We start from the raw sequence: 24,877 nt of genomic DNA on the forward strand, positions 1-24,877 counted from the left end.
TGAAAACTCATCTCTGATGGAATATTCTCAGTTCTTCTGTACTGTTATTGTTATGCATTGAATATAATATGAAATATCCACAAAATATGTCACTTAGTCAGTTTGCTGAATGATAGAAAAGTATTTTAGTATTATTCGTTGAATATTAATATCAGCATTTTTATTATTCTTTCTTCTGTGACTGCTTTATCATTGGTTTTGTCTGTTTGTGGCCAACTGTATACAATATGAAAACAAAACCAACAACACTACAAATCCAGTTTAAATCCTTCTAGCGAAAGAACAGCATTGAAGACATTTGCCGTACAGCTCTGCCTCCACCAGCGATAATATCACACAATGTAAACAACTCCTTATTAGCTCATTCCAAAGCTGCCTCAAAAATAAAGTTAATTAAAAACATGACATTTCATTAGTCTGGTGTAGAATGAAAATCGTAATTTTGTATTTAACATGTCAGTTTAAGATCATTTTATCACTTACAGTCAAATTAAATTGTGTTCCTTTCATTGGGGAAATCAGGCTGTTCTTTTCTTTTCTTTTCTGGGCCGACACATCCATGTTTTTATACGTCCAGATACAACAACAGTTGATTTCATGGAGCTACTGTGTGTGTGTTTGTATGTCAGTTATGTTTCAAATCATTTCCCTCTCAGATCAAATGTCTCTTCACTGCTGAAACACACCCTGACACACACACACACACACACACTGTGTTAACCTACAGTATCGGACCACAGCAGCATCATTCAGTCATTCAACTATAGCCAGAAACCACACAGTCCTCAGGGAAGGAGTGTGTGTGTGTGTCCATCTGTCTGTCTGCCTGTCACTGTGTATGGACATGAGTGTGTCTGAGAGAGAGAGATTGAGCCTGCTCATCTTTGTCTGGAGTGTGTGTGTTCTCCTTCTGACATATCTCAGCATCCTCATCTATAATGAAACACAACATAATAATACAAAACCCACAGCTCTCTATGTGTGTGTGCGTGTGTGTGTGTGTGTGTGTGTGTGTGTGTGTGTGTGTGTGTGTGTGTGTGTGTGTGTGTGTGTGTGTGTGCGCACTGGTGTGTGTGTATTTAGTTTGATGCTAACTGACAGCTTAAGCCTGAGGCAATGTGTAGACTGGGGAGTGACGATGTGTGTGTGCAGAATGATGCACATGAGCAGGTTGGCCTGTATGTGGGTGTGTGTGTGTGTGTGTGTGTGTGTGTGTGTGTGTGTGTGTGTGTGTGTGTCTCAACAGCATACTTAAATGTGTATTTGTGTATGTGGATTTTTCTGTGCGTTCGGGTGTGAAGTGTTTTAACCTGCAGTTCCTCTGATGGCCACTAGATGGTGGTTCCAAGAACATTGTATTGAAGAAGTGACTTCTAACTTGAAGGTATAATATGCAAGAATTAACTAAAAAACAATGCCTAGACTAATAGATAAAGAATCCCTCTCAATCATCACCTATGTCCCACTAGAAGTGTGTGACGGTGTCTGTTTCTGCAGATACCCTGCAGCCCTCTGCCTGGATTTTCTCTGTTCTTCTTATTTTGCTTTACTCGGGACGCTTCTGAACGTCAGCGTGCAGGTTGTGCAGCCCGTTCAGGTAGTCAAATATCTACCCTTCGTTACGCCCCTCGGCTTCTGATACCGAGGCACAAGTCCTTTAGCTTTGTCACATACAAAACAGCCGTATTTCACTGATGAGAACGGGTTGTGTTATGTGCATGTGTTCCAGTGATCCACCTGCTCCTCTCTGTGCTGTGAGAGCAGCTATGATCGGTGTGTGTCAGTAGTTTGACCGAGCGCTGAGCGGCATCAATGCAAAATCCGGCAACTCGGTTCCTTCCCGCTGGGTTATGCGAAGTAGTGCGAATTAGTTGTGTATTTATTTGTGTTTTAGAGCGTAACCGCCGAGAAATAATCAGAAAATGATGTTTTATTTCTCTGATTTGCTGCTTTGTTCTCACTAAAGGTCCCTCAATTCGTTCACTCTATAGCTCGCTCCACCATCGCTGCTCTCTTTCCCTCCCTCGATCATTGAGCCGACGAGTAGTCGCCAACTATGAATGTCTTGTGTTTACAAACAGCAACCGACAACGGTTACATATTATACCTATAACTCTTAAAAACACAGTCAATATGTATTTTTTTCCACATGAGGTCATGGTTTCAGTGATTCATTAAATCTGCTCTGATTTGTGCTTCTGTGGCATAAAATGAAATTGAGAGGGATAGCGCTCGTTCTGCCGCTCGTGCGTACCAGGCTATTAGTGATCTCACAGGTATTACTACATGTTTTCTATAGTTTATGGGATGAACTCTCAACTATAAATTGGCCGATACATGTGAGTAACCCTCAGCTCCCAACCAATTATGAATTAACCTCTCTCAATTATTCATTTAAAAGAAAAAAGAAATCAATGCTGTGAACAAGTTGACCATTTAAGACATAAATAAAAATGTCAGCTCATTTACTCACGACAGACAGGTTACTTAATATTATACCTTAATGATGATTAATGGGGTTGACAGCTTTATGAGCTAAAAGAGAAATTGCAGTGAATAATGAGTCGAGTACAATCACATATTGCACAGGCGATATTCTGCCCTAAAAGTATAAGGTTAGTCACCAGGCTGTCCTCTGCTTTTCAAATAGACGGGAGACTATGTTACTAAATGTCTGACGACTCACAATAATTAGCATGTCTGCTTGCGCATGCAAACACACACACATATATATACAATAGTGTCTGTGTATGTGAACAAATATGTATGTGTGTATATATATGGATGTATTTAATAATTTAATGTACATAAATATGTCCAGTAGCCAACCTGTTTGTTTTTTCTCTATCTGTTTTTCTTTCTGTTTGATTATTTTGGATTACCTTGTAATTAATTATAAATTTAGAAGCCGTCAAGCTGCATATAAAAACATTGTTTTGAAAAAGATAAATAAAATATAAATCACAAAAATAATAATGCTTTAACTTGACATATTCTGCACATTTTTAAAAATATATTGTTTTTTTTCATTTTGGTATTATCTTTTGACAATTTGTAAATATCAAAAGTGATAAAGACGTTTCATAAAAGCTTTTACATTTGCTGCTCTCAACACTTGATGTCTGGTACAACTTTCCCTGGAAAGAAATAACACTATTTGTCATTTTCGGCAAATCAATTCAGAGGAAAGAGTGAAGCAGAGTAAATGAGTTCAGTGTGATTCAGTGTGAAAAACAGACAGACCGATAGACGGAGTGTCTTCATTAACTTATTGATCATCTTACCAGGCAGTGTCCTGTGTCCTCGTGGCATTGTGCAGCGTGTCCGTGGCAATGACAAGCTTCACACACACCGTTATACAGATTCCCGTTAACCCTCCGAAAACCGTGAATACACGCCTGGAACACACACAGACATACAGAGTTAGAAAGACAGGAAGACAGACAGACAGAGTATTTAAGCTGCTGTGGAGTATTGACCTATAAATAAATCGAATTGATCTAATCTGTAAAAAGAAAGTACTCAAGAGCTCACTTTGTATAATGACATTTTACAGTAAAAATATCTTTCGTTACATTTTTATGTGGCTTTATCGTACTTTTATTTACATTTTTCCAAGACCGTTCTCTGTTGATTATTGTAGAGGAAGTTTTTAAGTTGCAGTAGGTGTGTGTGTTTGTGTTTACCTCACAGGAAGTTCCAGCGTATCCAGGAGGACAAGAACAGCTTTCTACAGCTGATGCTCTCTGCTCCCCTCTGGCAGAGGGGTTAGCTACCTGCATTGAGAATGAGTGGAGTCTAGACACACACACACACGCACACACACAGAAATATCATGCATAAACATGTGGTACATTGGTAGTCTGTCTATATTGATAGTTAAACCTACTCCTTCACTTACATAAACAGGGCTGATCAGGTTTATAGAACTGTTATGACCAGAGTTCATCCTCTCAGGCAGAATTTACTCCTAGACAGCACTAAGTTTCATCGATTGTTTCACTGAGTGCACCTTCATAGTTTAGTCAAGATTTTCATGCACAAACAGTCCACAAAGGGCTATCATCAAGCGTTTCCCATAAACGTACATACTTGTCGTGGTACAATATCTACACTTGCATGGAATCCAATCAAAAGTTGCACCACAGTAGAATCAGTTCAGGTTTGTTGGGTACCGATTAATTATAGGGCATTCAAACAAACTGCATATGCATCATATTACTTTTATTGGATGATTTGTTCCGACTCTAAACGACACTAAACACAATATTAAAATACTAATAATGACACCTGACCTGCTGTATGTTATCATCCAATAATACCCAACAGTTGAAATGCCTGAAACGTGTATGTTTGTGTTTCTACCTGTATACAGCGCTGGGTTCTGTGCTGTAAGAGGCCCGCACCATCACTGTGGTCACGTTGGCCAACACAGTCAAGAAATCCCTCCGGGTGATCGGCTGTGTGCTCTCTGAAACCAGGAAGTTCTCTGGAAGGAGAGCGATGCGATTGGTGCTTGACGAGGACGGGTACACCGGCTGGCCATACCTTCTGTCAATAATCTTGATTCCGCCTCCCTGGAAGAGAAAAACATTTTTAATTTGTGTGTTTTTGTCTCCTTCTTTGTTGCAGTTCACTTTTAATTCCATAAATCCAGATGGAATATTCTCCAAAACATAAATACAGACACCTCTTTCAGACAGGACTTTGATATTCAACTGATCTGGAAAACCAGAGTAAGAGTGAATGATGTGTCATTAGGTAATGAGCTGCAGTTTCTATTGACATTTTGAGTGGACTGCATGCAAAGTGAATTGAGCCCGGGTCTGGTATCTGACTATCTCTTGTTGAGAACAGATCAATGGCATGTAGCGGCTAACACAGAGTGACAACTACTGATGGAGAGAGAGCTTACCATGCAACAAACCATTACAAAAAAAACTAATTGAAAGAGAGGAGATGGAAGGAGGGATAAAAACACAAGAAGCAGTAGCAGGGCCGAGAGATGCAGAGATAAAGACTGAGAGAAAAACAAAGAAAAGAGGCAGATTGACAAGAAAAAAGACAAAGTCACCTCAGAGGAAATTGTTTTCATTAAGTCTCTGAAAGACCGACAATAAAAGATAGACAGTAAATGCCTCAATTCTATTTATCACACCTTAAAAATCCCATGAAAAGACTCAAAACAACAACAATGTCCTGCCTGTGGCTCTCAACCTCATACCCATTCACTTCTTCAAATATGGCTCATAGATATGTAAGGGATAATGCCCGACAAGGTTCAGATTCCTAATTATGGACACCTCAAAGGACATTATACCGGTTATACCATGGACACTTGTCAAAGAAAAAAAAAATAAGCTCGCTAATTTCTATTTTCATGCGTTTGGCAACCAAAACCTAAAGTTATTCACAAGCCATAACTCCATTTCCCTGCAAAGACTTGAGGGTTAGCTAATACCTGGAACAATCATTACCATCCATAAGGTTCCTATATGCAATGGAAACGTTGTTGATTGCGCCAGTAAATAGGAAGGACCTTGGCTACGACTTGGCAACGGGAGATATTTCTAGTCCTCTTTGGCTCTGCTAACATTACAGCAGGGTCTGAAATTAAGTTTTTTCCATGTGCCACTGTGGCAGGTCACTGAACATTTCTACTAGCCACACAATTTTTTTGGCTGCGGATTAATACACATTCGTTGAGAATCACTGAGCTACAGTACTTTGTAGGCTTTGGCAACACACACAATACTTGTTATTAGGATCAATTTAATGTTGGTTTTGGTCTTTTTGTGGAATTCGTTGGGGTGAGAAAATTTACACAAGAAACGTTGACAAAAACCACACAGTGCGGTGAGAGCATTTTATTTGTTTCCATTTCCTTTAGCCTGTTTCTAGATGGTTCTGGAAATAGCATCTTGAGCTACTGGCAGAAGAACTAAAGCATATATTGATTTGCATACGTAAACATTGAAATAGAATTTGTAAACAAATCAAAATCAAGTTTTCATCTGTCGCTTTAAGCGAAACGAGAGACTCCAGATGCAGTACATTGTTGCTGTCATGAAAGGCTCGGTATTTACATTTCTACAACTCTGCCGATGGAGGGCTGATAAAGTGGGCTGGATTGAGAGAAAGACATTGAACTCAACAAAGCCAAACAGACAAACAAAGACAGAGAGATTATTGTCTATTCAGATCCCACGTACTTACAAGGCTTTTTTCTGCGCTTCACAAAACCACGCACACAAACAATATCACAACTTGATGCAGATATGCAGAGTAAACAGTGGGGGGGGGGGGGGAAGGAACAAAAAGGGCTGAAAGAGAGACAGTGAAGAGGGAGAAAGACGGTTGACAGTGTGTAGGTGGTTCATTATCGTCATCATTTGGAGGAGCTTTTTGTTGACAACAGGGCCGACACTTGTCCTCCTCTCCTCCCAGTATGTCGATCTAACTGACACGTCTTTAAATAACACAAGCTCATTGGTCTGTGACTACCCATCATGCAGCTTTCTTTCTTTCCTTTTTCACTTTACTTCCCTTCTTTTATTTCCCACTTCTTTACTTCCGTTTGTTTTTGTTTCCTGCTGTACTTTCCCTCTTCCTTCCCTTCCTCCCATTCTATCTTCCTTTGTTTCTGCACAAACGTGTGCATTTTTATATCACGTTCACTAAACGAAAGGCTTAAAATTTAAAGTCGTAACACAATTATTTTCTTTGCATTCGTGTCTATATTTAATCTAAAATTCCATCTCTACAGGATGAAACTTTTTTGGTTATTAATTTTGTTGCAGTCAGTGCCTGACAAGTACATTTCCACATGTTACTGCAGCTTATTACAGATTTTTTTTTCAAACTATTCTAATTAAAACTTCCTCTAAGTTAACACGTCACCGGCAGAAAGTTGTGTGTGTGAAATAACGGGATCATTTCTGCAGCTCTGGCACACTGTGAACATGCACAAACACATCAACCTGCTTATGCGCCTGTTTGTATTTGTGTGTGTGTGTGTACTGTAAACACACACACAAACACACAATGTTGTTTAGTGATGTAGCCGATATAAACAGTTAACTAATAGTGTTGCTGCTTCGCTTATTGCTGCCATACATCATATCACAACCTGCTCATTATAAAGACATACAGGGAGAGGAGGGAGAGACTCTCTATCTGCATTTTTTATTGCTAAGTTCAGCATTTCTCTGCCAGCTGCACTGTAGCTGCGTGTGTGTGTATGTGTGTGTGTGTGTGTGTGTGTGTGTGTGTGTGTGTGTGTGTGTGTGTGTGTGTGTCTGCCTTTAACAGCTTTTATTTGCTGCTTCATTTAGTGGTCTTCACTGGTGCAAGAGTCAGTGGCTTGTGGGAAAAGATGAATAATGCTGCAGACACAAATACATAACAAACAAACACAGATTCACACTTGTGCTCATGTGGGTTTCCTCAGGTTGTGATCATTTCCTCCCACAACAAAAAAAACATGTACAGTATGTGTTGAATGTTAAATGTTAGGAACACTCCTGGTCAATGCCTGTGACCGAGGTGCTGCCCTGAGAACTGGAGCTTATTTCAGGGCTCTTCACAGGGATAGTTTGGATGTTTTGAAGCTGGGTTGTATGAGGTACCTATCCATAGTCAGTGTGTTGCCTACAGTAGATGGAGGTCAGCACGCCCCCAGTTTGGAGAAGCAGACAGGAGTTAACACAAGGAAGCAAAGCAATGTACTGCTCTGTACCGGGCCTTTCATATATAACTATGCCGATGCTCTACGATGTCTTTATCTTTGTGCGTGTTTGAAAACTTACCTCTATGATTAGGTCAGGTTGTGAGGTCACCCTAATCGCCGCTTGTTCTTGTTGGTCTGTAGTATAAGACACGGTGTAGGTCACACTCCCTCCATACGCTGAGATCTGAAGACAGACAGAGAGAGAGAAACAGAGATTAGTAAATTCATGTTATTTGAAACATAACATAAACATAAACAACATTAGAATTATGGCAAACTACTGACGTGATTAAAGATTAACAATTACAGGATGGTAAATGGTAAAACGTAGTGTAGCAGTAGTACAAGTAGTCATAAATGTCAGCAAACTGACTCAGTAATGTTAGCTACACAGCAATATCTCTCTAAAGTTTGCTTACATTAGTTATCACTAGTCACCAATTTCACACTAAGCTTGAACTGTATGTACTACTACTGCATGAAATGAACTACTGAGCTACTGATAAACTGTTCAATTATCCCAAATAGTGAACACAAGAACTGCAGGAAGTGAGTTTTCCTGTTATTTTGGGGACTTTTAATACAATTCTCTATATTGTGATTTATTTTTTATTTTTAACAATCATACATAACATGTTTTCTTTTAACAAATTCAGTCTTTTCTTCTCCCTGACGCTTGGCCATTGTTTTATTAGCTGCATACTTTTCTAATGCGGGATGAGGCTGTTTAACAGAGAGGTAAGGTTTTGTGAACATAACTTGTGTTCAGGTCTTCACTGTGCCCTTATCCTGTTTATATCTTAAATAATAATAACAATTTAATTTAGTTTTCTTCAAGGAAATAAATGAAATGCTGAGATATAAGCCAACAGTATATTTATAAAAAAAAAAAGTTGTCTTACACCCCTTAAAATCCTCGTGACCCCCCGTGAAGGTTTGGCGACCCCCAGGTTGGAACCAGTGATTTAAGATATATGTAAAAGCAGCAGCACTACTATACCGACTACTTCAACAGCAACATAGCAAAACAAACAACAACTGCTTCTACCAATCATAGTGTTTCCCTAAAAAAATATTTCAAAATGTCTCAAAAGTAAGACGAATATGCTCCAATCGTTGTTGTCTTGTGTGTTTCGGTGCTTCTGTGTTTCTGTCGAGTCCACAGAATGAGCTTTAGCTGGAGAAACGCTGCGTCGGCATGATCCTGAAATTTATTATTCTGCTCCAACCTGAACGGTAATGGGTGGGAGAGCGAGATAATAATGCCACCATAAAAACACAGAGAGGGGGACATTGAGGAAGAGGGGGGGAGAAGGACGAAGAAATGGAGCCCGGGACAGAAAGACAGAGAGAGAGAGAGAGGGAGTAAGAGGTGGGCTTAATGCCTCTATAAACCTCTTCCATTCTACATCATTACTCTCAGTTCTTAAACCGGGAGGAGGAATCACCCATTTCACAGCTGACTGAAAATACACTCACACACACATACACACTATAGTGGGCACGGAGGTGTAGTCGGGTGGACGTTTTATTGACTAACACTTATTCTCCATCTAACCCCATTTGCTGATTTGGACTCCAGAAGACAGTAAAATCATAGTTTAAACCCACACTACACAGCCTACACACATCAGACGCTGGCGCTGCTCGACCTCCTTCGCTATTAGCTCATCTGCTCTCTGGCACGGACTCTGCATTCACACTTAACTCTCTTATACGGAAGAAAACTCAGGTTTGTTCCACTGCAACAAAATAGCAGAATGATGAAAGCAAAAGACACCACAGAAGAAGAAGACGTTTTACAGAGACTTACCAGAGCTGCAGTGTTTGTGAAACACTAAACATTGTACATAATATGACATGTATTGTCAATTTTAGAAATATATATTTATATTACAGCAAATATAATTATATATACCTGTATGCTTATTAAAAGTCTTTACACCTGAAATGAAAACTGGGTTTGTTGATTTTTTTTGGCCACTTTTGGGCGGTGAATACAACATCTGACATATCATCATTGATATGGCGAATGTGTTAGCAATCACTGTCTTTTTCCATGTTCAGTACACACAGAACAACATTAACATTTAGTTGGAGTTCTGTTTCTGGTCACCTGGTGAATCTAAGCCCATTATTCACTCTCCTTTTAGCTCCGTTTTGGTCTCCACCAACTCCTGAGAGAAATATCTGTCTCTTAAACTGCTAAATGCTTCACTATGTTCACCAGATAGTTGCAAACTTTGTCCGTTGTCCGCTGCTTGATGCTGGACGGGTAGTGTACGGATGTTTTTTAGAGCTTTTTTGTTGGAAACAGCTGCCTGCTGCAGCTGGAAATTAGGTTGATGAGAGTGGTGAGACTCAACCAAAACAGTAAAGTTACAGGTCATAAAACAGCAAGTTGAAAGTTTGGCTGTCAAAGTTAATGCAATAATAACCCAAATGTGTTTGAACGCCACTAATTTCTTTAATGCATTAACTCAACTTGTGGTTTTATAGGTTGCGGCAGGCTCAGTTTTTTGAAGATACTGGTATCATATGAAACTAGTAAAACCTAAGGAATCCATTGGTACCAACCATGTCATGCCAGCTTGTCGCAAAGGAGGCTAAATAATGCTCCAAACTTGCGCTAAATTTTGTAGAGGAAAAACTGGCATGGCCATTTTCAAAGGGGTCCCTTGACCTCTGACCTCAAGATATGTGAATGAAAATGGGTTCTATGGGTAGTATAGCAGTTGGGTAAAAATCTATATATTCTAAATAAAATCTAGATAAAAACAATAAAAGGTTGCGATCTATAATTGCTTTAATTCAGCGGTTTGTGCAAAGAGTTGATTCAAATGTTGTATCCTTGTTTGCAATTTTATTTCCTTCGTTAATTTGAAAATGTTGATCTGTGAAGCTTTAAAGAAAACTCTCTAAATATGAAATTATTTAATTTTCATTTGGAAGTACATTACAGTTGTACAAAGCAGTCATTCCTAACCCTTTAGGCTTGTAACCCATCAAAATAACACCTCGTCACAGGCTACATATGTACTGTATGTAAACTGTGAGCAGTTGAACCAAAGAGTGATTTCCCTCCCCAGTTTATATCTTCTGAACATTTTTATAGGAGGTAAATCTACCTTGGATTTCACAAGAATGAAGCTAAAATTATAATAATTACAAAAAAACGTTTTCATGGAGGTCCACGTTGGGAAGTGGTGGTTTAGGTCTGTAAGTGCTGAAGAGGTCTTGCATTAAAAGCTTTTGTTTTATCCTCGTTTGTAACCACTCAGCGGCGTAAGAATAGAGAAGAAGAAGAAGAAAAAGCTTCTCTTGTGTATTCTCAAGAACACTCTTCACTGATGGAACTTGTACCACTTTTGTGGACGTGTCTCTATCCACTTCTCACAACTGAGTTTAGCAATTTACTTCCTTTGAAATTATTGACATTTCTCAGAAAACTCATTTCTCTGACTCCGTTCACTCAACCTGGACAATAATCAAAGCTTTTGTCATGGCAACCCGGTGACCCATCTCTACCTCGGGGGATAGGAAATAAAAGAAATACAACACAGGAAAGAGAAAAGACTGACAGAATAGCACAGCGGGAGAGGGAAATTATAGGAGGAGAGGGGAATTATGGGGAGTAGAAACGAAGGAACAATAAACACTCAGCCACACAGCTACAATAGACATCAGTCGGATCCCCCCCGAGAGCTCCATAAGCTTGTTATTAACTCTATCAGTGGGCCGAATGAGAAGACATAATCCTCTCTGTTAAAACCCTAATCAAGACCTGACACAATCTTCATTAAAGAACATTTTGTCAGGCCATGAGCGTATTAGTTCATTCAAGTCATTCAGCTTAAATTTATGTAGGGGTAAAAAAAAGGCTAAATAATCCCATGTCACAACAGGAATATTTACTGAAGGAAAAAAAGAGAAAATATTTAAAGGGCAGGTCCATCTGTGTTCAGTTTTTTTCAAAACGCTTACCTCATTAAGGTCATGAATAATGTGAACGCTAGCAGTTGCCGAGTCACAGTTAGCTGTGCTACGTTTGGAAATATCTGAAAGGGTTAGTTCATTTTTTGAAGTGGGCTTGTATGTATACTCCCACGTTCTGCGAGGTAAAATTACTGTTATTGTGAATGGAGTCTGGTGGCTTTGAAGAGAGCGATATAACGGTTTCAGTTACTGTGAGAAAGGGCTGTCTGACGGCGAGGTAAAGTGGCTGTGTACGGGAGAAGCAGGAACACATATTTTAGCCATCAGCCAGCCATCAGCCATCAGCCAGCCATTTCCGACAGTGGACTGAAGCCGTTATATTGCGGTCTTCAAGACCAGGCCAGACTCCATTCACAAAAACAGTAATTATACCTCTCAGAACATGGGAGTTTCTGGTCTACCACTGTATCGATCGGTTAGTTTGTTTGTGTTATTGTGTGACGTTTGGATCCGAACTAACGTGGCGTCCACAGCATTACGTTGCTTAGCTTCCATGCCGGTACTCCTGTCTGCTTCTCTAAACTAGGAGCGTGCCGACCGCCGTCTAAGTTACTGTATGCAACGTTAATGCACTGACTATAAGGATGCAGAAACCTACGTCAGGTCACGTGGGAAAAAGTTTTTAGAAGGGCTTGGGAAAATAGCATGTTTTAAAACATACATACTTTGATAAAAATTTGAATGTTCAGATTTGAATACATAAGTAACACCACTGGGAAGCTACAGAATGATATAAAACCCTAAAAAAAAACTCAACAATAATCAACCCACCCTTTGACTAAATAGGCTGTTGAGATGGGAATTTTGTGCTTTAGAGGTCTTGCTGTAGTTGCAGGGTTTTTCTTTGCATGCTGCAATGCAATTTTCAGTTTCAGTGACATACATGTTAGCATCCTCTTTGCTATCGTTTGTCAGTTAGAGTGAACATAAAGTGGACACACACAGAGAGGAGGAGAGAGGGAGAGAAACTAGAGACTATAAATACTTGAAGAGAATTGAAAAGGATGAAGGAGGAGAGAGAAACAAAAGATGGGATAAAGTGTAGCAGGACAGTAGGAGAGACACACAAAACAAGGATAAAATAAGAGTGGAGGAAAGGAGAGAGGAGAGGAAATGAGGTGAGTTAAAGTTATGAGATTTAATTTGCTGCCTATGCTAAGGAGTGGGCTTGGCATGGAGCGAGAAGAGGTGTGAAAATGAGTCACTATCGACTTCAGTCCTCCTCCAGGGTTCCCACCAGAGCCCTGATGTAACACGACTTTTGCAAAACTTTAAATAACCAAGTCAGAGCATTTTAACAAACTAAAAGTGTTAGTCCGTCCTCATTTTAATACTGTTGTTATTCCAATAAGGTCACACTTCTGCTACAGTTTGACTTTCTGCCGGGAACATAATTTTATAGAAAAAAAAGGTGTTAAACAAGTTGGAAAATATATTCTGGCATGTTCTTGTAAAGAGACAGGTTTTTTTAATTCCCCAGTGTTTCCTCACATCCACAGAGAGAATTTATCAAAGCTAGTTTTTTGGGGGTACATACACTTTTATAACATCTGTTAAAACTGCTGTTAGAAAGGCAACTAGAGACTTACAAAGCAAGCATTCCCTCTGACTCTCACAATCACAATCTGCCAATCACAACTACGCAACCTCACACAAATCACTGTTATAGGTAGCAGAAATTACTGACTGGCTTCACAGGGTCGAAGCTGACAACATGTTTACTGACAACTTGGAAATCTCATTAACTCTCCTTTGTATCCTGAGCTCTCCACTAACATCTCCTGTCTGCTGTTTCCAATGAACACTGAAGCTCAATTTAACACGTCTTTGTCCATCTACACATAAAGCTGAAAGTGAATAATCCAAAAGTTAAATCACAACAGCATCCTCTCATTTGGTTTCCTCATAACAGTTGTCTTCTAACATGGCAAATTACAAGCCTCCTGGACGTATTCTCATCGCTTTGATAATTTGATTTAACGCAACAAAAGAAACAGAAACATTGTTTGGATTCCCACACTGAGGAGAAACGTCGGAGGTGTAGAAGAAAAGCTAGGGTACTCGAATCAAACAAATTACTGATTGCAGGAAGTAATGGCATTACTGAAATTGAAAGCCATTAGTATGCAACTTCCTTTTGTGCCGACCACATGCTAGTTTCTTCAGAGAAATGTGTTTGACAATCTGCATCCGTACGCCTGTTTGCTGTCAATTTTTAGAGCACAAAAGCAACCGACGCTCTCTTCAGGAGATTGGGCAGAGAGAGAGGGGGGACAAAGGAAATCATCCTTCAGGAAATGAAAACCAGATTGTCACAAAAGCTTCAGAAAACAAACTCTCCTAAAATGACACACACACACACACAGGCATACACAGAAACACACACAAATACCCAGCGAAACAAAGACACACACACAGAAACTTAGAAATACAAACACACACACACACCGGGGTCGCCTTTCTGATGCCTGTGGTTGAGTGCAATTGGTATCAGGAGTTTTCACTTTGTTTATCTACCGGTTACACACACACACACACAGGCAGACTGATGTTGTTCCTAGCAGTAGGGTCAGATTGGCTCCAGATGGACCAATAGACGGAGTAATGCTGAACATCATACAATCAAACTGACCTTCTGTGTATGTGAGTGATATATGTTGGCAAAGAGAAAGGAAAGTCATTGTCGAAAAAGTAGCAAGATCCAGTTTTAGTACCCGGATATGTCCGTGCACTTTCTTGTTTGGTTCTATATCTATCTTCAGAGCCTCTGTGCTGAATATCTTTTTAGTTTGTGCCTGTTGCTGGGAGATGGGTGCAGGACCCTTGAGGCAAACTGTGCATTCAGACTTCCCCCTGGTCTAAAGGGACATGGTGTCCATGGGGTTTTCTTGCTGCCCATTGCAGCCAGGATTGCTCTTCGAAGGGAGTTGTAGGCGGCATTGGTCAACCAACATGGGAATGTAAACATGCCCAGGATAGTGGGTATTTACTCATCTTAGTTGCAAGATCTTACAGTGACAGTTCTGGGCTCGAGTTCCCAATCGATCTAAACATTTTCACTCATTTTACTTCAAACGTCACTTAAAAGGAACCGGGTGTAACATTTAGGGGGATTCATTGGCAGAAATGCAATATAATGTTAAAAAGTATGTTTTCTTTAGTGTATAATTACCTGAAAATAAGAACTGTTATGTTTTCATTAGCTTAGAATGAGCCGTTTATATCTACATATAGAGTGGGTCCTTTTCAGGGAGCCGGCCGCCACGTTTCTACAGTAGCCCAGAACGGACAAACCAAACACTGGCTCTAGATAGGGACATTTGCGTTTTCACGTCGTCCACCTTAGTCCTCCTACATGGGAGAAGTTTTGGTTGGTTGCAATTTGCAACCTCACCGCTAGATGCCGCCAAATCCTACGCACTGCACATTTAAGGGCACTTTTACAAGTCAACATTTAGTCTGTTTTAATAGAACTCTGGTGCAGTTTTTTTGGGCAGTTGCGAACGTAGTAATCGTCCTCTGGTGCAGACCAAAACAATCGATCCGAGACCGCTTGCGAGAGGTGGTCACGAACCATTTCCAAGCGAACTAAAATGCAGGCTGCCTGTGCGAGCATTTGTTGAGATGGACACGGGTAACATGAGTGGGAGAGGACTGACTTGGACTTCTGCAGATGTCTGATGTTTGCTTGACATCTGGGCCGAAGAGAACACACAGGATGTGATCAATAAAGTCCACAAAAATAATGACTTTTATAAAGTCATTCGAGATGAACTCAAATGACTTTCGAGAAGGGAAGGGATTCGTGTGCAGTCGATCAGTGCAGAGTCAAAGTGGAAAAACATTGAGAGCAATATAACAAAGTCCATGATTCCCTGCATAGAAGTGGCAGCTCTCGAGACTAAAAAAAAATTCTCTCCTTCGTTTATACACGCCCCTGAGCAAATAAATTTTTTTTATTTGGTCCGCTTTAATTAGTGCACAGTGAAACCAAACCAGACTAAATAGAAAACGATCCACAAGCATCAATTTCACTCTGATTCGGACTAGCCAAACAGTCTATGGCTTGTGAAATCAGTGTTCATGATAAAAATCATACACTCAAAAATGAACAAAAACTTGAATAAAACATGTAGTTTTGGGTTCCTTCTGCAGGTTCTTGAGCTTCTGAAATGCTTTTAGCCTCCTATGAGTGGGTAGGAGCCACTTGTATCAGACAGAGTGCTCCCTGAAACTTTTTTCTCTTGGTGGTTTTCAGGTGGTTGGTTGTACGTTGACTTGGTATTCCTCTGCAGGTTGGGAGAATGTTTCGGCAGCTGTGGGAGCGTCCTGCTTGCTCACTGCAGAGGTGGAGGCATTTGCTTTGGACTCCATGCCTATAGAACAACCCAGGGCCAAGGGGTCCTCTTTGGTTGTTTGTAGTGTGTTTGGTTGGGGGTCAGTCAGGGGGTATGAACCCTGAGAGGAGGAGGCGGGTCGGTTGTCAGCTGGTTGCTCTGCATGGGGTTTGCCCTCAGATAGAGTTTGGGGTTACAGACAGTCACTTGATGAGGCCTTTTCACTGCCTTAAGAGGATGGGGTGGCAAAGTTTGGAGGGGTGGGTTTGATTAAGATTGGGTAAAACAACTTTGGTTACGGTCCGTTTTTTATGTACATATGGTTCAAATAACAGACGTTTCATTCCATTACATTTTATAGCAAACAGACTATTTTACATGCTGTACTTTTTTTGTTTTTTTTACAAATACTGCAGGAGAAACAGCACAGAAACATATCTGTGCCACTTGAAAAACAGAAGGACAAAGCAACATTGTTGAATTTTGAGGCGGTTGTGTGCAGGACTGTGACATGATAATAGTCCCTGCTGGTGGCAGAGGAGAGGAGGTTAGACGGACTGTAACTCTGTATGCACACCTCATCCAGGAAGATGACTAAGAGCGGCTCACTCATTTGCTTCCAGCCTCTTAGAGACGATCAATTATTGTTCTGCACTCCCACGGCTCGCTGACTCTTGAAAGTCAACTCCAGCACCTTGCTGTGTATCAGACTTAAAGTAACAAAAACACTGGCAAAATGACACCCTATATTCAAAGCAGTGGACAACCTGAAAAGTCTGAAAAGTGAAGCCAATGTGGAAGTGTCTTAAACTTGCATTCTTTCTAACAGCCAGCAGGGGGCGACTCCTCAGGTTGCAAAAAGAAGTCTGATTGTATAGAAGTCTATGAGAAAATGAGCCTACTTCTCACTTGATTTATTACCTGGTTGCAAAAAACAAGATGGCAACGGCCAAAATGCCAAACTCTAGGCTTCAAAAGTGCAGTCCACAAACCAATGTGTGACGTCACGGTGACTACGTCCACATTCTTATAAAAACAACACCATCAGCCTCCACACATTGCCTTAAACAGGTTGGATTTATCAGGAAATTAGAGTGATTACTTAACAGCGCACCAGTTGATTTATGTCACAAAACTGGACTTTTCGCACTTTGTTATTAATATATTACTTCACATGTTTTGACAGTTATCGTGAGCTGTTAATAACTTTCATGCTCTCCAGAAAAGGCAGCAGAAAGCAACAATGTTGACAAGAAATACAGTCTTAATATTAAGATCCATGCACTACGTGGTATATTTTGTTTGATGGTAATTATGCTTTTGTAATGAAAACATCAGTGAATCAGGATTGCAATGATCAGTTATGTTGTATTACTGGAAATGAAAAAACCAGGTGTAATGAATTTCTTTTTTTTTTCGGAGCCACGAGATTGTTGTGTGGAGCTTAGCGCGCACTTTCCAGGAACACAAATGTGTGTGACACCAAATTATTTGGTTGACGAAAACTGGAACAAATCCACTGTGATTGATGTAAAAGACACGTTTTCAGCCATGTAAGTGAAAAAACAGAAGATGGAGGGAGGGGGAGAAGACAGTGAGGAAATGGGAGGGGAAATCCATCTCATGCAATCAGGACCAGATAAGGAGTGGCATCATACACAAACTCCTCTACACACATTCTTCTCTCTCATAAGTCACAGCTCAGCGGCTCGGCAAAAAAACTGATGCTCCTCTTGTGTATTTGGCAGAAAAAGGGAGAATTTGCTTCCACAGAAGTCGTTTACAGAAACACTTTTAAGAGTTAAGATTTAATTCATCACAACTTTGAGGTGTCAACCTCTATATCCAAGGTGAAACTGGAGCAGTTTTCTAAACACTGCCTCAGGTTTGCACCTGTATTTTGTATTACTTCAATATAGAAGACAAGACAGACAAGAAAAATGAATAACGGTAAGAGAAAGTTGGGGGAGGTAGAGGCAGAGTTGGAGAAGGAGTTAGGATGAAATGTAACACTAGCTGAGCTGTGTGTTTGTGTGTGTCTGTCAAGCTTCAACATATTCTGAGCTTTCTCTCATCAGCTGTCGGCAAAGGATGTGTCTCCTCTTTCCATGTTCATCCATCATCCCCTTTATCTCCCTGCTTCAACCTCCCAGTACACTCTCTCTCTCTCTATCTCTCTCTCTCCATCTCTGTCACTCGATTTCTCCCAATGATGAGCATTTCTTGTTTTTGAGCCTTTTATCTGACGGTGAATCTGTTAGTAAATCTGGGTACAAGATGGATACAAGGAGGTGAGGATGCGACTGCTTTTGAAGGCTAACAAAGTTGCTGATGGATGATATTTTCTGTGGATATTAAACATCTTTACTTCTGACCAGTTTACTGCTCCAAAAGTTAAAATACACTGCAATGTTTCTCAGAATCCTCTTGTCAGAGCGGCTCTGAAACAACAGTTGGACCATGAGACACTAATAATCTCTAATGAAACTTAAAATAATAAGAACTTGTCTCTGATGTTGCTTCACAATTAGTTCAATTCAATGCCACTTTAAAATCAATTAAAAATTATCAGCTAAAGAACTTCCCATACACGACCAGACTAAACTGGAACTCTGAGCAAACTCCATCTGCTGATGAAGATCATGTGATACGCTGAAAAAAGCTCCAGAACATCTAGGCTACTAAATGCACCTTGAGGTGAGATTATTTTGTCCACCGCTGTTTCCAAGGTCACAAATGAACGCTGAAACTCAACCTTTAAGTCCTTTAAGTGCTCAGAGCAAATGATACGTCTACATTTTACACGACACTGCTCAAATCGACCAAAAGTTACAAAAGTTGTTGTTTTGTCAAATACCGTAGTGTTATAAAAGGTCCAGTGTGTAGGGTTTTGGGGGATTTATTATCAGAAATGGAATACAATATTCATAACTATGTTTTCATTAGTGTATAATCACCTGGAACTAAGAATCGTGTTCACGACGTACACAATCGTAGAATGCACCTGATTGGTCCCTGGTTCTCTGCTCGCCGTTTCAAACAGGAAACAACATGACGGCCTGCTCGTAAACTTTCTGTTATTCCGTCTAAACAATCCACCAAAAATCTATTTCTGAAAATATTTGAAGCGAGAAATAGACTATGCCACTGCTGAGTCATTTGAGAACTACATGTCCTAGTTTGACAGCTTGGTCTCATGGTTGCAACATCGTGAGTTCATATTTGGCTCTTCACGCTGATCCCTACTTATCTGCAATCCACTGCCAAATAAACCAGAAACATTGCAGAAATATTCTTTTAACAGAGCACGCTTTAATGAAAGCAATGGCTATCCTGGTGAATGAGCAGTCCTTGGACCTAAAATACCCAATGAGCATCAGTGAAACGTGCTTCTGGACCAATGAGCATCCACAGAGCGCACTAACAGGCCAATGAGCATCTCTGGCATTAACGATACAGGAGGTCATGCAGGAGAATTAAGAACGTTATCACACACATTTATACTCTTATATATCCACCGCTAGCTTGTCATTACACACACAGCCTGTCACAACCAATGATACACACTAACATGACAGACCACAGTGTGTGTGTGTGTGTGTGTGTGTGTGTGTGTGTGTGTGTGTGTGTGTGTGTGTATGTGTGTGAAAGAGTCACATAGTCAAGTCACATAGCATCTATCTCTGTAACACGATCAGAGATTGAAGCAAAGAATCGCTTTTTCATACAGCACTCGCACACTGCTCCTAGCAATCACACACACGCACACAGACACACACACACACACACACACACACAGTAGTAATTTGTTTGTTTCCCATGTTTGGAGGCATTCGGTTCTGCTCCGCTGTCCCTAATGCCTCCAAAACACATCATTATCTGACTTATATAGGCCTGGGAGTGTGTGTGTGTGACTGTTCGTGTGTGCCAGTATGTGTTTGTTTGTGTGTGTGCACATGTGTGTGTGTGTGCGCTAAGAGAAAAACAGTTGATTATCGAGTTCAACAGGCGAAACACTGTTTACCCTGAGAGACACAAAGCGAGCGAGGGAGATACAGAAAGAGAGAGAGAGAGAGAGAGAGAGAGAGAGAGAGAGAGAAGAAAGCTTGGGGGAAGTAGAGGGAGATGATTTAGGAACATGGAGGTGAAAAATGGGAGTCCTGGAGAGATGGAGTGAGAGTTAGAGAAGCAGACCAATGAAAAGGAGCAGGGATGGAGGGATGGTTAGAGGGAGGGAGGGAGGGAGGGAGAGAGGATCAGACAAAGAAGTGAGATGACAAGCCAGGCCTGCAGGGTGCAAAGTAATGAAATTCTGTGGTATATTCCTCTAAGCCATGACACCCAGACAAACATCACAGTCAGTCTGTTGTTGTAGTAGGGCAACAACTCGACTTCAGAAAACATGGACTGCAGCTATTTGCCAGCTGGAGTGATAAAGTCTAATCGTGGCCACAGAAAAACCGCAGCGCAAATTCAAACGGTCGGCATTAGAGGGAGCACAGATAGAGAGAAACAGGACTGGGAGGGAGGTGAATATCCCAGCAGGATACTTTCTCACCAGACTTACATCCAGGGGGATGTACTTTTAGATCATACACTGGATCGGTTTATAAATTCAAGCTTGTCCTAATGATGTAGCCTCATGTCAGCTTTTTCCGTATTTGCATGTTAACGCGGGTCATTAGACCGTAAAACGGTAGGAACTGTTAATGCCGAGATGTGAACGGTGAGTTAGCATAAAGTGCTCGGACAGTCAGACCACACGTTAGGTTGCAGTTCACCTTTCGTTCACACAGAACAAAACTGATTTACTATTGTGACCTAGACCGGTCTGGCTGCTGGTGCAACACCTTCGGAATAATAAAAACCAAACTGCAAAAAAAAGTTTTCTTTTCACCATCTTTTTGTTTTGAAAAATTAAATTATAGATACAGGGGTTACGATTCAATATATTGCGAAGGAGGCTAAATAACGCTACAAACTTAAACTTGCGCTAAATTTTGGCGAATAAAAACTGGCATGGCCATTTTCAAAGGGGTCCCTTGACCTCTGACCTCAAGATATGTGAATGAAAATGGGTTCTATGGGTACCCACGAGTCTCCTCTTTACAGACATGCCCACTTTATGATAATTACATGCAGTTTGGGGCAAGTCATAGTCAAGTCAGCACACTGACAGCTGTTGTTGCCTGTTGGGCTGCAGTTTGCCATGTTATGATTTGAGCATATTTGTTATGCTAAATGCAGTACCTGTGAGGGTTTCTGGACAATATATGTCATTGTTTTGTGTTGTTAATTGATTTCCAATAATAAATATATACATACATTTGCATAAAGCAGCATGTTTGTCCACTCCCATGTTGATAAGAGTATTAAATACCTGACAAATCTCCCTTTAAGGTACATTTTGAACAGATAAACTATTGGGGAATTAGGATGTATTCGTATGTCACCTTATCATTATGCATTTTTTTGCGCTAGATACAGTCTATTCAAATCATGCTTTCTATTATAGGATGACAGAGACGTCTTTCACATTTACAGGAAATGGAAGCAATAACAGGAACATCTGACATATCCAATAATAACTAGCACAACATCTCTGAAAACATATTATTTCTGAGAAGATTTTTGTTGTTGAGACTGTGTTAGAGCAGTGTTATTCATCTCTATGGTTAGGCACTGTATCATATTACTGTTATTTTGTTCATTCTGCATTCAAAGAATGTTTTTTTTTTCAACATTATTTGCTAGGCACTTATTTTGACTGAATTCAATGCATGTATACATTTTTTAAAACTAAAAAGTAATACTGTAAAATACACTTGTAGTGGTAGAAATTGTCGTTATTTCACCGAGCACAGACATAATCACAGGAGTAATTAACTGATAGTTAAATATAATTTGCTTTGTCTCCTCATATATCCCTAGCTGTCAGTGTGGGAAAATATAATCAAAATAAAAATCCATCCATGATTACGGTGCCTTGAACTCATACAATTACAAACATTAACACATGAGAGCTGTCGAGTACAGTACAACCACTAAATGTCCACTGAAAATTAAGTCAAGAAGGACAGATGTCTTGCACGGGAAAGAATTATTGTCTCAAAGCAAATCCTTAAACCATTTCTGTTTCCCGATTTGGAGAAGATCTCATCATGATTCGGTTGCAGAGTATATATGTGTTAACGTATATGAGGGTGTGTCTGCATCTAACCTTGTTTCCCAGGTATAGTCCAGGTGCGTTCCAGTAGTAGGCCGAGCCGAGATCGTTCACAACGTCTGAGTGTCGGGCGCTGAGATAAGGAGGCGTCTGTCTGTGGACGGACCACACTCTTCCTCCTGTGTCTCCGAGCAGGTGCCAGCCGGTCAGAGTGGTCTCCTACAAAACAAGATTTACTTTTAGCTGAGCTGAGCAAACAACTGTTTTCATTCTTATACTGGCACGAGAAGGTCGATATTCAGTCTTAGACCATAGTTCACTGTGTCTCATTTCAAAGTACACAAAGAAACTTTATGTTCAACACCCAGGAATTGTGTAGCATAATGTAAGAACATTACATGAAGAGGTTCGGGCGAGATTGGACTCTTTCCCTCGTTGCAGTAAAGTGTAGGTTTCAACACGGAGTTAGCTTTCAACTTGTTAAGGTAAGTTTTCAGCTGCACTTACACTGCAAGTGAGTCACACAGAGATGTAAAATGTCAAAGTATAGTAATCAAGAGAACAAATTATATATGCTGGAAAGGATTTCAGTGATTTTTAAAAGTATATTCAGAGAGTTTCAGACAGAACTGACCTTCATGTTTAAATTCAGATTAATGCTTACCGAGCAGAGAACAGAAGTTGTGCTCACTGTCAGCAGATCAGTAGCATTTGACAGCAAACGTATTAACGCCAGTCACCAGTCATGTTCAATGTGGATGGACTTTATAATCTGACAAGCTTTGCTCATAATGCCCAGCTGGTGGTCTTTCTTCTCTGCTGCCTGCTACATAACAATGTACCGGCTGGTTAAGTAGATGTGTCCCTCCATTATCTATGTTCCTCCTGTTCTACAACCCAACTTGATATCTCTTAGTTTGTGCACTTTGTGTATCCAAAATCACCGTCTATCCTTATAAGGTCCGTATAAGGAAAAACTAAACTAATCTTAACTGTTTTCTAAGACAGAACAGACTGAAGGCTCTTTAGCACACAAATCTGCGCTCACGGCAGGCAGGTGAAGTTGTATTGTTGCAGTAAATGTACAGCGTAGGTTACAGTTTGCTCATGAATAAACACTGCAAAAAACAGTCCTCAGTACCCAAGAAGTTGCTGTGTCTTGCTTAGTTCATGTTTGTCTGCGAACTGTGGCCGTGACAACTCTTAAGGGTGGATCACTCGGCTTGTGCGTCAATGAAGAACGCAGCTAGCTGCGAGGACTAATGTGAATTGCAGGACGCATTGATCATTGACACTTCGAAGGCACCAGCTGCTGGGCAAAAGTGAAGGGAGAGTCTGTAGGATTACAAACCAGTCTCTGGACAGAGCCAGAGCAGCATACACTACCCCACCTAGGTCGCAAACTGTAGATAAATATTTTTAATCAGTGCCTTTTTATTGGGTATCAACCTCACGTTTATGAGCGTATTATTGAAGAAGAAAAAAAAACGACTTGACGGAGTCGGTGCAGACAGCTGCACAGATTAAAATGAGAGCGTATACTTGCGTTCTAGACGGGTAAGACAATTGTGGGTTGTATTCATTCAATCCAACTTTACAGCAGTGTTGTTGCAGACATACCCAGCGGAGATCTGAGTGCACTTTTCTAGTTTAAAATGATGGATTCAATTGGTTCAGAATTAATAACTCAGGGTCAATTTATGAATCAACTGTTTCCGTAAACCTAAACTTCAATTAAATTCACCTCAGTTTTGAAGCTCCACAAATAAAACTAAACTGATTGAAATGTAAATAATGACAAACATTCACATCTATAAACAGTATTTTGTTACGGTAGTGCCAGTATAACGTATGCATTCTTAAAATACTACATTTTAGGATATTTTAAGGTCCCACCTGCTGATTGTAATGAATGAGAAGTCGTATCAATAAAAATGTAAAACTCAGGATTTGTTTAAAGGTTTTGTACATATGTCACATTTAAGCCGGAGAGTCTTACAACTGACACCTAGAAAGAGCTTCTTTCTCAACTCCTGAAGGATTGCGTGTGTGTGTGTGTGTGTGTGTGTGTGTGTGTGTGTGTGTGTGAGAAAGAGAGACAGCCAGACACACATCTGTCGTTGCAATTAACCTGACCTTGGCTTCCCCTTTTGAACACACACACACACACACACACACACACACACACACACACACACTATCGGTGTCTAAATCAGAGCTGTCATCCTGTCAGCGTCTCCTCTCTCCTCCTCTCCCACCCCGCCTGTCAGTCAAAAACTGTTTTCCTCTTTTCACCTCTCTCCTCCTCCTTGCCTCTTGTCTTGTCTCCACCCTTCGTCTCTCCAGTCTTGTCCTCTCTACTCCTCTTTTTTTTCTCCTCTGCCCTCTTTCCTCCTCATTTTCACCCTTCTCCTTTCCTCTCACCTCCACCGTTCTCCATCCTCATCCACTCTCTTAAATGTGTATTCGGTGAAGATTTGTCTTTGCTTTTACACTTAATGCCTCACTGCTACTCACTTCTGCACATTGATGCAACAAGTGACTCAATTTTATTAAATTCCAGAAGCCGTGTGTGCGGGATTAATTTCTTATTGTGGATCTTGTGTCTGACGAGTTTCGTGCCTGATGGATATTTATGAAACTGGTGCA

At 40.5% G+C, this 24,877-nt stretch overlaps 1 protein-coding gene across 2 annotated transcripts in view; it reads right to left on the reverse strand.

Annotated features, from left to right (window-relative positions):
* The window catches only part of lama2 (laminin, alpha 2), a 222,502-nt gene that overhangs the window by 121,335 nt on the left and 76,290 nt on the right, over positions 1-24,877 (reverse strand). For both annotated transcript variants that reach the window (XM_074615044.1, XM_074615046.1), the window contains exons 14-18: positions 22,283-22,447; positions 7,809-7,913; positions 4,366-4,577; positions 3,687-3,798; positions 3,285-3,398 (exon numbers count right to left, since the gene is read on the reverse strand). In XM_074615044.1, the coding sequence (XP_074471145.1) occupies positions 3,285-3,398; positions 3,687-3,798; positions 4,366-4,577; positions 7,809-7,913; positions 22,283-22,447 (708 nt within the window). The remainder of the gene's footprint in view (positions 1-3,284; positions 3,399-3,686; positions 3,799-4,365; positions 4,578-7,808; positions 7,914-22,282; positions 22,448-24,877) is intronic.

This window comes from Sebastes fasciatus, chromosome 18 (genome assembly GCF_043250625.1).
Source record: "Sebastes fasciatus isolate fSebFas1 chromosome 18, fSebFas1.pri, whole genome shotgun sequence".
Classification (NCBI taxonomy): Eukaryota; Metazoa; Chordata; class Actinopteri; order Perciformes; family Sebastidae; genus Sebastes; species Sebastes fasciatus.